This window comes from Trachypithecus francoisi, unplaced genomic scaffold, assembly GCF_009764315.1.
Source record: "Trachypithecus francoisi isolate TF-2019V2 unplaced genomic scaffold, Tfra_2.0 Lachesis_group8, whole genome shotgun sequence".
Taxonomy (NCBI): Eukaryota; Metazoa; Chordata; class Mammalia; order Primates; family Cercopithecidae; genus Trachypithecus; species Trachypithecus francoisi.
In genome coordinates this window covers 6777308-6790096 of record NW_022681473.1, presented here as the reverse complement: position 1 = coordinate 6790096, position 12789 = coordinate 6777308, and the positions used below count along the sequence as shown (strand labels likewise).

Here is a 12789-nt window from a genome sequence, read left to right as displayed (position 1 = left end):
CTGTGCAAATGGAACGCACACCTAGACAGCTTCCAACAATCAGAACTCATACCCAAGGCCTGGTCTGGCCCAGATTCACACCCACACATCCCCATCCAACAAGCATCCATACCCAATCTTTTTTTTTTTTTTTTTTTGAGACAGAGTTTCACTCTTGTTGCCCAGGCTGGGTGGAGTGCAGTGGCACAGTCACGGCTCACTGCAACCTCTGCCTCCAGGTTCAAGTGATTCTCCTGCCTCAGCCTCCCAAGTAGCTGGGATTACAGGCGCCCACCACCAGACCCGGCTAATTTTTGGGTTTTTTTTTTTTTTTTTTTTGAGACAGAGTCTGGCTCTGTCGCCCAGGCTGGAGTGCAGTGGCCGGATCTCAGCTCACTGCAAGCTCCGCCTCCCGGGTTTACGCCATTCTCCCGCCTCAGCCTCCCGAGTACCTGGGACTACAGGCACCCGCCACCTTGCCCGGCTAGATTTTTGTATTTTTTTAGTAGAGACGGGGTTTCACCATGTTAGCCAGGATGGTCTGGATCTCCTGACCTCGTGATCCGCCCGTCTCGGCCTCCCAAAGTGCTGGGATTACAGGCTTGAGCCACCGCGCCCGGCCAATTTTTGGGTTTTTAGTAGAGATGGGGTTTCATCATGTTGGCCAGACTAGTCTCGAACTCCTGACCTCAAGTGATCCACCCACCTCAACCTCCCAAAGTGCTGGGATTGCAGGTGTGAACCACTGCACCCTGCCAAATCCATACTCAATCTAAAGTCATAGACCACGTGTCACAGACCAGATTTGCTGTGTTGAGCGTGTTCTTTCTTTCTTTTTCTCTTTTCTTTTCTTTTCTCTTTTCTTTTCTTTTCGACGGAGTCTTACTCTGTTGCCCAGGCTGTAGTGCAGTGGCGTGATCTTGGCTCACTGCAACCTCTGCCTCCCAGGTTCAAGCGATTCTCCTGCCTCAGCCTCCCAAGTAGCTGGGATTATAGGCATGTACCACCACACCTGGCTAATTTTTGTATATATAATAGAGACGGAGTTTCACCATGTTGGTCAGGCTGGTCTCGAACTCCTGACCTCAAGTGATCTGCCCGCCTCAGCCTCACAAAGTGCTGGGATTGCAGGCATGAGCGACTCTGCCTGGCCTGTGTTCATTCTGTCAGCGGAGTTTTTGTTTTTTGCTGGGTGCACTGGCTCATGCTTGTAATCACAGCACTTTGGGAGGCCAAGGTAGGAGGATCACTTGAGTCCAGGAGTTCAAGACCAGCCTCCTGGGCAACAAAACAAGACCTCCTCTCTTATCTTAAAAAGAAAAGAAAAAAGAAAGAAAGAAAGGAAAATAAAACAGAAAAAAAAATCAGCCGGGTGTTTGGGTTTGGTGGCATGTGCCTGTCGTTCTAGCTACTTGGGATTTGTGGTGGGAGAATCACTGGAGCCCAAGAAGTCAAGGCTGCAATAAGCCATGATCTTGTCACTGCACTCCAGCCTGGGTGACAGCATAAGATCCTGTCTGAAAAACTAAACAAAAGAAAAAAACAGTAAAGTTTTGGTTTTTTTGGTTTTTTTTCTTTTAGTTTGTTTTTTTTTTTTGAGACAAAGTTTCACTCTTGTTGTCCAGGCTGGACTACAATGGCGTGATGTTTGCTCACTGCAACCTCCACTTTCCAGGTTCAAGCAATTCGCCTGCCTCAGCCTTCCTGAGTAGCTGGGATTACAGGCATGCACCACCATGCCCCGCTAATTTTGTGTTTTTAGTGGAGACACGGTTTCTCCATGTTGGTCAAGCTGGTCCGAGCCACCGTGCCCGGCCAAGTTTTGGGGTTTTATTTGTTTTGAGACTTGGTCTCACTCTGTCACCCAGGCTGGAGTGCAATGGCGCGATATTGGCTCACTGCAACCTCCGCTGCCCGGGTTCAAGCGATTCTCCTACCTCAGCCTCTTCGGTAGCTGGGAGTACAGGTGCGTGCCACCACGCCTGTCTAATTTTTGTATTTATAGTAGAGGCAGAGTTTCATCAACTCCTGGCCTCAAGTGATCCACCCACCTCAGCCTCCCAAAGTGTTGAGATTACAGGTGTGAGCCACCGCCTCCGACCTGTTTGTTTTTTTGAGACAGGATCTCACTCTGTCACCCAGCCTGGAGTGCGGTGGCACCATCATAGCTCACTGTGACCTTGAACTCCTGGCCTCAAGTGATCCTCCCGACTTGGCTTCCCAAAGTGTTACGATTACAGGCGTGAGGCATCGTGTCCAGCCTCAACAACGTTTTTTGAAGTGTCTATTCTGTACCAGGTGCCTAAATGTGCTTAAACTGACGAGGGAGTAAACGCCAACAAAATATCATATTTACAGGTGTATCACTGACCCCCAAACCCTATTTAAGGCGGGAACCTGGCAACATAACCTGGCAGTGAGCTAGCCACTCAGTAAATGCTCCGATCTGCAGGGTCCTCAAGCCAGAGGCACTTTGAGGAGACCCTGATGCCAGTGTCTCCCTTTCAGAAGCGAACGGAAAGCAACGCGACCTGCCTTTCATCACGCAGCCGGCCTGGCAGTACCCGGCTCCAACAGGGCTGGGGATTGCATTTACATTCACACCTGCATACACTTCCGACCCTGCCCCATCCAAACTCAAAACTCTCCGTAGAACCAAAACGGGCTCCCAGAGAGCCGTGCTGGGAAGACCGAGGGTCCTGCCGAGAGGATTCCGGAGGCTGAAGGCTGGGCGCCTAGCTACTCTGGGACTACAATTCCCGAGAGGCCCTGCGACGGACGCCATCTTTGTTCCCCACCAGGCTAAGCGATTTTGCGGAGGGGGAGCAAGACCCCTTGCGTCATCGGCGCGCGCGGCCGCCGTCGCGGAGAGATGATGTTTAGGTCCGGGACTGTCAGTCGGTGCGCGGCCAGGTACGGGCCGAGGGGCCCGCGGGGCCGGCGCCTCCATGGCGGCCGTGTTTGATTTGGATTTGGAGACGGAGGAAGGCAGCGAGGGCGAGGGCGAGGGCGAGCCAGAGCTCAGCTCCGCGGTGAGTGCCCCACCCTGGCTCTACTGGATCCTGGAGCCGGTCCTGTCACCCAGCCGCGAACCGAGCGGCGGCTCCGCACGCCCGGAGCGGGCTCCGACCCTTTGCAGACCCAGATCCTTCTCAGATCCCGGCCTCTATTAAGCTCTGATCCCACCCTCACCCCGACCTCTATTCCAGAACCCCAGCCTTTTCCCCCGATTCTCCTTTTCCTCCCCTCGACTTTTTCCCAGTTCTTGCACATCCCCTGCCAGCTGCCATCCCTGACACCCTTCTCTCCTGGGCCAAGCAGTCCAACCTGAGCGGGAGCGGGGAGGTATCCTGGCACCTTCCTTGACTCTTACCCCTCGGTTCTCACAGGACGTGTGTCCCCTTGCCGAGTTGAGGGCAGCTGGCCTGGAGTGAGTGAGGGTCGTGTTGGGGGAGGAGGGAATGGAGTGGGGAAGGGGAACTGGGGAGCACTAGAGCCTTGTCCTCATTAACTCCTTGTGTCTGTAGGCCTGTGGGACACTATGAAGAGGTGGAGCTGACTGAGACCAGCGTGAACCTCTGCCCAGAGCGCATCGGGCCCCACTGCTTTGAGCTGCTGCGTGTGCTGGGCAAGGGGGGCTATGGCAAGGTAGGGGCGGGCGCACCCTCCTCCTGCCTCACAGCCTCCATCCGAAGGCAGCAAAGGGTTCTCAAAACAAATTAGACTTGTGAATCAGCAGGGCTTCTAATGGGATTCAGAACCAGAAACATAAAGGAGGGAAGGCCAAATCCTCTCCAATCGGACTTGAAATCTTCACTGCCCCACCCTTGGCAGGGCCTAGGCCTCCTGGTCCCAAAGCCAGAGCTTAGGGTGGGGCTTCTTGAAGATAGGATGTGGAGAGGGAAGTTGATCCTGTCTCCCCTGCCCTACAGGTGTTCCAGGTGCGAAAGGTGCAAGGCACCAACTTGGGCAAAATATATGCCATGAAAGTCCTAAGGAAGGTGAGTCACTTGTTCAGCCAAGGAATACTGTGTGACTGCCATTCCCAACGTGCTGTACCAGGCTTTGGGAAGACAGCAGGGAACACAGTGGAGGAGGGGCCCTGTCTTTGGCATTTACTGGTTTATTGTCTGTTGTGATGTGTATTGTCTTGCAGTAATTCTCAATGGGAGCAATTTTGACTCCCAGCAGACATTTGACAACATGTCTGTACACTTTTTTTTTTTTCCTTGTTTTGAGAAGGAGTTTTGCTCTGTCACCCAGGTTGGATTGCAGTGGTGTGATCTTGGATCACTGCCACCTCCGGCTCCCAGGTTCAAGTGATTCTTGTGCCTTAGCCTCCGGAGTAGCTGAGATTACAGGTGCCTGCCACCACACCCAGCTAATTTTTGTATTTTTTGTAGAGGCGGGGTTTCACCAGGCTGGTCTCTAACTCCTAATCTCAGGTGATCCGCCCGCCTTGGCCTCCAAAGTGCTGGGAGCTGGGATCACAGGCATAAGCCACCGCGCCTAGCCTTTTTTTTTTTTTTTGGGATGGAGTCTCTCTTTGTTGCCCAGACTGAAGTGCAGTAGTGCACTCTCTGCTCACTGCAACCTCTGCCTCCCGGGTTCAAGGATTTGTCTTACCTCAGCCTCCCAAGTAGCTGGGATTATAGGCGTGTGCCGCCACACCTGGCTAATCTTTGTCTTTTTATTTATTTACTTATTTATTTTGATATGGAGTCTCACTCTGTCACCCAGGCTGGAGTGCAGTGGTGCGATCTCAGCTCACTGCAACCTCCACCTCCCAGGTTGAAGTGATTCTCCTGCCTCAGCCTCCCGAGTAGCTGGGATTACAGGCATGAACCACCACACCTGGCTAATTTTTTTGTATTTTTAGTAGAGATGGGTTTTTGCCATGTTGGCCAGGCTGGTCTTGAACTCCTAACCTCAGGTGATCCACCCAGCTCGGCCTCCCAAAGTGCTGGGATTATAGTCATGAACCACTGTGCCTGGCCTAGTTTTTGTACTTTTTAGTGGAGACGGGGTTTCACCATGTTGGTCAGTCTGGTCTTGAACTCTTGCCCTCAGGTGATTCGCCCGCCTCAGCCTGCCAAAGTGCTGGGATTACAGGTGTGAGCCACTGTGCCTGGCATGGACACATTTTTGATTGTCAAGGCCAGAGAGGAGTGTTACTGGTACCTGGTGGGTAGAGGCCAGGGGTGCTGCCGAACGTCCCATGGTGCACAGGGCAGCCTCCCACAACAAAGAATGACCTGGTCCCAAGTGTCAGTAGTGCCCAGGTTGAGAAACCCTGTGTTAGAGAATAAACCCATCCCTGGAAATGATGATGGCTGACAGCAGCAGAATTATGGAGAAATACAATGGAGTGACAGAGCATGGCAGCAGGTAACAGGTGGATGGTCTGAGGAGCTCTGGATGCCCCCAGTTTTTTTTTTTTTTTGAGACGGAGTCTCGCTCTGTCGCCCGGGCTGGAGTGCAGTGACCTGATCTCAGCTCACTGCAAGCTCCGCCTCCCGGGTTTACGCCATTCTCCTGCCTCAGCCTCCCGAGTAGCTGGGACTACAGGCGCCCGCCACCTCACCTGGCTAATTTTTTGTATTTTTTAGTAGAGATGGGGTTTCACTGTGTTAGCCAGGATGGTCTCGATTTCCTGACCTCGTGATCTGCCTGTCTCGGCCTCCCAAAGTGCTGGGATTACAGGCTTGAGCCACTGCGCCCAGCCTTTTTTTTTTCTTTTTTTTTGAGGCAGACTCAACCACATCAAACTGACTGACTTTGGACTCTGCAAGGAGTCGATCCATGAGTGCGCCATCACTCACACCCAGGCTGGAGTGCAGTGGCGTGATCTTAGCTCACTGCAACCTCTGCCGCTGGGTTCAAGCAATTCTCCTGCCTCAGCCTCCTGAGTAGCTGGGATTACAGGCATGTACCATCATACCCAGCTAATTTTTCTATTTTTAGTAGAGACGGGGTTTTGTCATGTTGGCCAGACTGGTCTCAAACTCCTGACTTCAGGTGATCTGCCTGCCTCGGCCTCCCAGAGTGCTGGGATTACAGGTGTGAGCCACCGTGCCCGGCCTGGATGCCCTAGTTTCTAACCAATTCCTGTGTCTCCAGGCCAAAATTGTGCGCAACGCCAAGGACACAGCACACACACGGGCTGAGCGGAACATTCTAGAGTCTGTGAAGCACCCCTTTATTGTGGAACTGGCCTATGCCTTCCAGACTGGTGGCAAACTCTACCTCATCCTTGAGTGCCTCAGTGGTATGAGTGCGGGCCCAGGCAGGGGTGTGTGGCGGGGGCAGGGAGCCAGCATAGGAAGCTCTGGGGGGAAGCTCTTGAGAGATGAGTCTGTGGGGGTTGGCTAGGGGCCCCCACTCTGTCCTACCCATCCACCCATCCATCCGTGCATCTGTCCCATCATTCATTCATTCATTCATTCAGCAAACGTCTGTCCAGCACCTACTGTGTCCCTCACGTGTGTTGGGAGTGGATGGGCATGGTGGGAATTTGGGTAGAAGTCCAGAGCATGGCTGTGTCTTTTCCTACTCCCCTCCCTGTCTTCTTGTTCTCTCCTGTGTGCCCTGCATCCTGTCGAGTCCCCAGTCCAACTGGTTCATTCACTGTAGCGTCCTACTCTATCCGTCCACTCTCAGGGGCCTGGTGGGTTGGTCAGAGCACTTTTCTAACTGGGCTGAGGCCTCCTGCTCACCTGCTTTCTAGTGTCTCCTCTGCCGACTGTTGAGGTCGTAGAGCCTGGGGCTGCTCCCGGACCTTCTATTCAGTCCTGTGGCTTGCTGCCCAGATCAAGCCTCACCCCTAGGCCGGCTGACCCCTGCTGGCTGTGAGCAGTCTTGGCCTGCCTTTCCCTCGTTTGGGCCAGATGAACCCTGCGAGCTTCTGCCTCCATGCTCTACATTCGCTCCGTCCATCTCAGCATCCCCTTAAAGTCCCAGCAAACTGCACTTTCTCTGTTCTATTGTGTTGGGATTCACTCTGTCTTCCCTGTCTCCTCTGCGAGATCTTTTGGGCTACGCTCTTGGAGCTGTGGCCTGGGCCTGGCATATTGGAGCCGTCATGTACATGTCTGTCTCCCCAGTAGACTGAGCGTCCTGAGGGCAGTGGCTGGGTCTCTTCATCCTGTCCCCAGCTTCACCCAGCACAGGGCCAGGCACCGAGTAGGCGTCGGTAGATGTTTGCTGAATTGAATTGAATCCCCACGGCAGCTCTGTGAGGCAGGTAGGGCAGGAATTATGAGCCCCACTTTCCCCAAGAAGAAATAAAGACTCAGAAAGTGTAAAGGGACTTGGACCCAGCATCTGGCTGCTGACGTGTTTGTGTGGCAGGTGGCGAGCTCTTCATGCATCTGGAGCGAGAGGGCATCTTCCTGGAAGATACAGCCTGGTGGGTGTTACTCCTCCACTTTCCTGAGGCCGCCAGGTCCCTGCCCTACTCCCGTCTTCACCCTGTCTTGTTTCTGCAGCTTCTACCTGGCCGAGGTCACGCTGGCCCTGGGCCATCTCCACTCCCAGGGCATCATCTACCGGGACCTCAAGCCCGAGAACATCATGCTCAGCAGCCAGGGTGCGCATGTGTGCACGGGCAGCTGCAGGCGGGGTCTGCAATCTGTGGGGATTGCCGAGAAGCTCTGTGGGTGGGGGGGGGCCTCTGGTCATGCCTCTCCAACACTCTTCCTCAGGCCACATCAAACTGACTGACTTTGGACTCTGCAAGGAGTCGATCCATGAGGGCGCTGTCACTCACACCTTCTGCGGCACCATTGAGTACATGTAAGTGGCACCTGGCTGGCCCAGGGGTCGGGAGGACAGCCCGAAGGGGCATGGTCTGACTGACAGTTCCACCTGGACCCCAGGGCCCCTGAGATTCTGGTGCGCAGTGGCCACAACCGGGCTGTGGACTGGTGGAGCCTGGGGGCCCTGATGTACGACATGCTCACTGGATCGGCAAGTCCAGCCCCCTGGGAGGAGGAGGGGCAGGGGCAGGGGTGGGAGGAGCCCCCCTACTGGGGCAAGGGCAGGGCCTGGTGGGAGGCCCACAAGGCTCCTCTCACCTTCCTCCTCCTCCAGCCCCCCTTCACTGCAGAGAACCGGAAGAAAACCATGGATAAGATCATCAAGGGCAAGCTAGCGCTGCCCCCCTACCTCACCCCAGATGCCCGGGACCTTGTCAAAAAGGTGGGACTCCTTTCTCTCTTCTCTGGGGCCCTGCCAGCCACTCAGCATGTGTTCTTGAGTCTCTCTGGGCTGTGGGGAAGCCAGGGCCACCCTGGCCTGTGCGTTTGCCTCTGGGAGTAAAAGGAGCTCCTCCCTTGAAGCCGGGGATTCAGCCCAGGTCTCAGCTCTGTCCCAGACCAGCTGCTGCCCTAGCCCAGACCTTAGGCTGAGTCCTAACCGGGGACATGCTTGTGATGAGCTGGCCACACTTCCATCAAAGGCGAGCATCAGAGGTGTTAGGGGGAGGCCGGGCAGCCACATGGGGAGTTGGCGCCTCACCAAAGCGCCTTGGGGCAATGCCAGGGCCCAGGAGCCTCTGCAAAGCCTTTGTGGAGAAGGTGGCTCCACTGACCAAAACTGGAAAGTCCCCAGGGTATCCATAGGTGGGAACCACACCCAAAGGCATTCTCTCCCATGTCACCTGACCCCCACTCCAGCTAGCCCTGGGACGTGGGGACACAGGAACAGTACCTGCCCAGGCCCTCACCCTCTTTCCTGGTCCCGCAGTTTCTGAAACGGAATCCCAGCCAGAGGATTGGGGGTGGTCCAGGGGATGCTACTGATGTGCAGGTGGGTTTGGGACCACCACCAGGGGTAGGGCTGAGTCTCCAAGGGTGCGGGCAACGGGGGCAGGGCCCCAGGGCAGAGGGAGTGACCAAGGGGGCAAGCAGGGTGAGCTGTTAGTGGGTTTGGGGTATTCTCTACCCACAGAGGCATCCCTTTTTCCGGCACATGAATTGGGACGACCTTCTGGCCCGGCATGTGGACCCCCCTTTCAGGCCCTGTCTGGTGAGCAGCAGGCCCAGTGGCCGGTGGCCAGTGGCGGGTGGCAAGTGGAGAACCCGCATCTTGGTGCCCTCTGACTCCTCCCCTCTCTGGTCGGCCCACAGCAGTCAGAGGAGGACGTGAGCCAGTTTGATACCCGCTTCACACGGCAGACGCCGGTGGACAGTCCCGATGACACGGCCCTCAGCGAGAGTGCCAACCAGGCCTTCCTGGTGAGTGCGGGGGCCTGGGGACTGTGGGACCAGGGCAGGGATGGTGGCTAAGGATGGAAGTTACTGAGTGTCACATGGCCCTGCCTCTGCCCCCAGGGCTTCACGTACGTGGCGCCGTCTGTCCTGGACAGTATCAAGGAGGGCTTCTCCTTCCAGCCAAAGCTGCGCTCACCCAGGCGCCTCAATAGTAGCCCCCGGGCCCCCATCAGGTACTGAGGGATGTGGGGATGTGTGGCTGGGGTAGGGACACTAGCAGGCAGGACGCCAGCTCCAGCCTTGGGTGCTTTGGCCACGTCTGTCAGCCAGTGTTGGCTTAGGTTGCTGTGTCTGCCATGGGGACCTCAGTCCCTATCCCCCTTGTGGCCAGGCTGCCTAGGTGGGAGTTTGTGGAGCCCACGGCCTGTGTGCCTGGGCAGGTGGGAAAGTCTGCCTTCCCTGATCGAGTGCTGGCAGGCCCTGGCAGGGCCTAGGAGGCTCTTACTCTGCCTTGGTTTCCCCTGCAGCCCCCTCAAGTTCTCCCCCTTTGAGGGGTTTCGGCCCAGCCCCAGCCTGCCGGAGCCCGTGGAGCCACCTCTACCTCCACTCCTGCCACCGCCACCGCCACCCTCGATCACCGCCCCTCTCCCCATCCGTCCCCCGTCAGGGACCAAGAAGTCCAAGAGGGGCCGTGGGCGTCCAGGACGCTAGGAAGCTGGGTGGGGTGGAGGGCAGCCCTTGAGCCCTATCCCCGCGGCTGTGAGGGCAGCAGGACCCTGGGCCAGTTTCAGAGACCTGGGGGTGTGTCTGGGAGTGGGGTGCGAGTGCGTGTGGAAGTGTGTGTCTGCTGGGGCAGCTGTGCCCCTGCATCATGGGCACGGAGGGCTCCAGGCTACGACTGCTGGGGCCAGGGCCCTGCCGCCCACCATGCCCCGCGCTCAGCTGGCTGCTCCTGCGGAAGATTAAAGGGCTGAATCATGGCGCTGACCTGACTCTTTGCGCTGCACGCCTGGGGCAGGGGTGGGTGGCATTGTGCTAGGGGGAATCCCTGGTCCGGGAGGGAGGGGTCTCTGTAGGACCACAGGGTCACAGGCTGGAGGAGTTTTATTTCAAACGGTTGCCTGATGCCTGTGGCAGTGGGGGTGGGGCCCTTCCCGTGGTGAGGGGGGTACACGTGGACTTGGGAACTGGTGGGGGGTGACAGTCTGAGGTGTGGTCATGTGGGGTGGGGGTCCAGTCCAGCCATGGCATCTTGGGAAGCAGAGGCACAGGGAGTGAGTGGCCGTGGCAGAGATGGGACACCAAGACCAGCCGCTACAGTGCGGTGACATGGAGGCCCTGGCCCCCAGCTGCCCTGGCGCTGTCGTCCCAGGCCGCGCTACCAGCAAAGGCGTGCAGGTCACTCAGCAGGGCCTCAGCACTGCCCCCTGCGCTTGCTGCTCCTGGGGAGCCAAGGACCAGGTCACCCTCCGTGTCACTGTCTCTGGCTTCCTCAGCCCGCACAGGGACTTGCTCTGGGCTGGACGCCTCTCCACATAGCTGCTCGCCTTCCCCGGGGTCAGCCTGCAGGCCACCATCCGTGACGTGGTCATAGTCTGCATCTTGCTCATCCTCCTGTCGCTCAAGGTCATTGTCTGGGGACCCCAGCTCAGCTCGGGCCTGCAGCCAGCGGCCCGGGGGGCTGGCCCAGAGCAAGCGCCGTGTGCGGCCCCACAGCGCGGCACCCAGGCGGGCTGGGTGGTAGTAGCCCCCCGAGTCACGGCTGAGGCGGCGCCAGGCCAGTGCCAGGCCAGTGACCAGCAGCAAGAGCAGCAGCAGCAGCAGGACAACGGTGACAGAGCTGGAGCCCACGCTGTCCTCCGCACTGCCACCCGAGCCCAAGGCCCCTGGCAGGGCCAGCAGCATCCCGAGCCCTAGGGTGCAGGGCAGAGCCTGTGGGAGACAGGCAGGGGCTCAGAGGGCTCAGCACCTGGGGTGGGGCCTGGTGCGGGGCAGGCTGGGTGATCAAGACCACTTTCCTTTTTTTCTCTTTGGGATCCTCTTGGGACAGCCAAGCAGAGAAGACCAAGGCCTTATTTGGTCAACCAGGCTCTGGCCCTGTGAGATCAGCCCCCATTCCTCCAACCTTCTCCCTACCACTCACCTCCCCCAACTGCTGCATACAGCCACCTACCTATGGCCTTCGCACTGGCTGTTCCCTGTGCCCGGAAAGCTCCACCTCCTCCCACCCTCCCCTTCCCCAGGCTGCATGGCCTGCTCACCGTGCTCAAAGGTCACCCCAGTGAGGCTGAACCTGACCTTAACCTCTACCCTGATGTCTATAACTGCAGCCCACCCCAGCACTCAGTGCCTTTTTCCTCGAATGCCACCTAATCAGGAGATAATTGTACTCATTTTTTATGTCTATTATCTACCCCCCACAATAAGCTGCTAGGAGAAGGGGGCTTTCTGGGTCAAGCATGTTAGTAAGTAGTCAGTAAGCATGGGTTAAACGTGTCTAGGCTGCCTGGGTGGGTGGGGGAGGAGATGGGAGGGAGGGAAAGAGGTTGCTAGCTGGTGTCAGGGCTGGCTCTCCCTGAGGCCTGGGATGGAGGATGGAGGATGGAGGGGCCTGGGCCTGGACCCACCCCGAGGCAACTGCTCATCTTCTGCTTGGCCAGGTCCCCAAGCAGGGGTCCGTGAGGCCCCTCTTCCTCCCTCCCCACCACGGGGCTGCCCCAGCTGCAGGGTTTCCGTTCCACTCGCAGTCCCTGAGGGCCCCAGGCGTGCAGGGCCGGGGGCTGGGGGAGGCGGGCGCAGCTGCCAGAGGAAGTCTGCGGTTGGAACAGGCTAAGTGGGGGGTGTCGGGGGAGGGGTGTTGAGGTGCAGCCAGCCTCCCCCAGCACCCCAGGCTGTCCACCCAGGTTCCAGGAATGCAAGTTCCCGCTCACAGGAAGACCAGGTGAGGGCCTTCCCAGGGCTCCTGAGGGGGGCCTGGTCCAGTGTGGGGTGCCAGGGGCCATGCCAGGAGTCCCAGAGAGCCCAGCTCAGGTGAGAGAAAGGTCCAGCCTCTGCCATACTTCTCTTAGGTCTCACCTCTTCCCCGGAGCCAGTGTGGGGCCCTCCTCAGCTCCACCGGCCCAGACAGTCCAGCCCCGACCGCCTATGGCCCCCATCCCAAGAACCCAGGGGTTCCGAGGCTCACCATTGGTCCACAGGCCCCTCCGCGCCGGGCACCCACCTCCAGCTGTGGCTGTGTTGAGCGAGAAGTGAGCTCAGTGCTCGTCTGCCGTGAAGGGTGGCCCTGGCTTCCGCTTCCTGCCCACATACCCCATCTGCCCCTCCCTGCTGCAGGACCCCTGGTCCACACCAGACCCTCCCCGGTCTCCCTGGAGGAGGCTGGGCTGCCGGGCCTGTCCTCCAAGGGAGAAGCAGCACCAACTTAAAGCTGGATGCAGCCTTGCATGTGTGCCCAGGTCCTCTGCCTCAGTTTCCCTGACAATCCAGGGGAGCAATGTCTATGGGGCTGCTCACTGCCCCCACACCTGCACATGTGTGACTCCTGCGACATCATCTGTCTCCAGGTTTCCAGACTTCTCAGCCCCACCCTTGCAGCGGC

At 57.8% G+C, this 12789-nt stretch overlaps 2 protein-coding genes across 3 annotated transcripts; one reads left to right on the top strand and one right to left on the bottom strand.

Annotated features, from left to right (window-relative positions):
• The first annotated feature begins 2826 nt into the window (after nt 1–2826).
• Nucleotides 2827–10171, top strand: RPS6KB2 (ribosomal protein S6 kinase B2). 2 transcript variants are annotated; one of them, XM_033205066.1, is made up of 15 exons: nt 2829–3011; nt 3369–3409; nt 3507–3627; nt 3912–3980; nt 6100–6247; nt 7330–7387; nt 7467–7567; nt 7683–7773; nt 7857–7947; nt 8071–8178; nt 8725–8787; nt 8929–9006; nt 9108–9215; nt 9312–9424; nt 9719–10171. In XM_033205066.1, the coding sequence occupies exons 1-15, from the start codon at nt 2928–2930 to the stop codon at nt 9900–9902; spliced, it is 1458 nt and encodes a 485-aa protein (XP_033060957.1). In that variant the 5' UTR covers nt 2829–2927; the 3' UTR covers nt 9903–10171. The 2 variants fall into 2 exon arrangements, with proteins under 2 accessions (XP_033060956.1, XP_033060957.1); XM_033205065.1 differs by having other exon boundaries at nt 2827–3011; nt 7857–8178.
• A 106-nt stretch (nt 10172–10277) lies between these two features.
• Nucleotides 10278–12515, bottom strand: PTPRCAP (protein tyrosine phosphatase receptor type C associated protein). The gene is made up of 2 exons (XM_033205070.1): nt 12376–12515; nt 10278–11123 (listed from the first exon to the last, which is right to left on the bottom strand). Exons 1-2 carry the CDS (start codon nt 12496–12498, stop codon nt 10506–10508), a joined length of 741 nt encoding a protein of 246 aa, XP_033060961.1. The 5' UTR covers nt 12499–12515; the 3' UTR covers nt 10278–10505.
• Between the last annotated feature and the right edge of the window lie 274 nt (nt 12516–12789).

What these genes read in the sequence shown, in the direction of transcription:
- PTPRCAP (XM_033205070.1), bottom strand. Translation starts at nt 12,498, where the DNA reads ATGTGGGCAGGAAGCGGAAGCCAGGGCCACCCTTCACGGCAGACGAGC. An exon ending in GAGGGGCCTGTGGACCAATG is followed by an intron (nt 11,124 to 12,375) that starts GTGAGCCTCGGA and finishes TGTCTCCCACAG; the next exon opens with GCTCTGCCCTGCACCCTAGG.
- RPS6KB2 (XM_033205065.1), top strand. Translation starts at nt 2,928, where the DNA reads ATGGCGGCCGTGTTTGATTTGGATTTGGAGACGGAGGAAGGCAGCGAG. An exon ending in GTGCCAACCAGGCCTTCCTG is followed by an intron (nt 9,216 to 9,311) that starts GTGAGTGCGGGG and finishes CTCTGCCCCCAG; the next exon opens with GGCTTCACGTACGTGGCGCC. An exon ending in AGCCCCCGGGCCCCCATCAG is followed by an intron (nt 9,425 to 9,718) that starts GTACTGAGGGAT and finishes TTTCCCCTGCAG; the next exon opens with CCCCCTCAAGTTCTCCCCCT.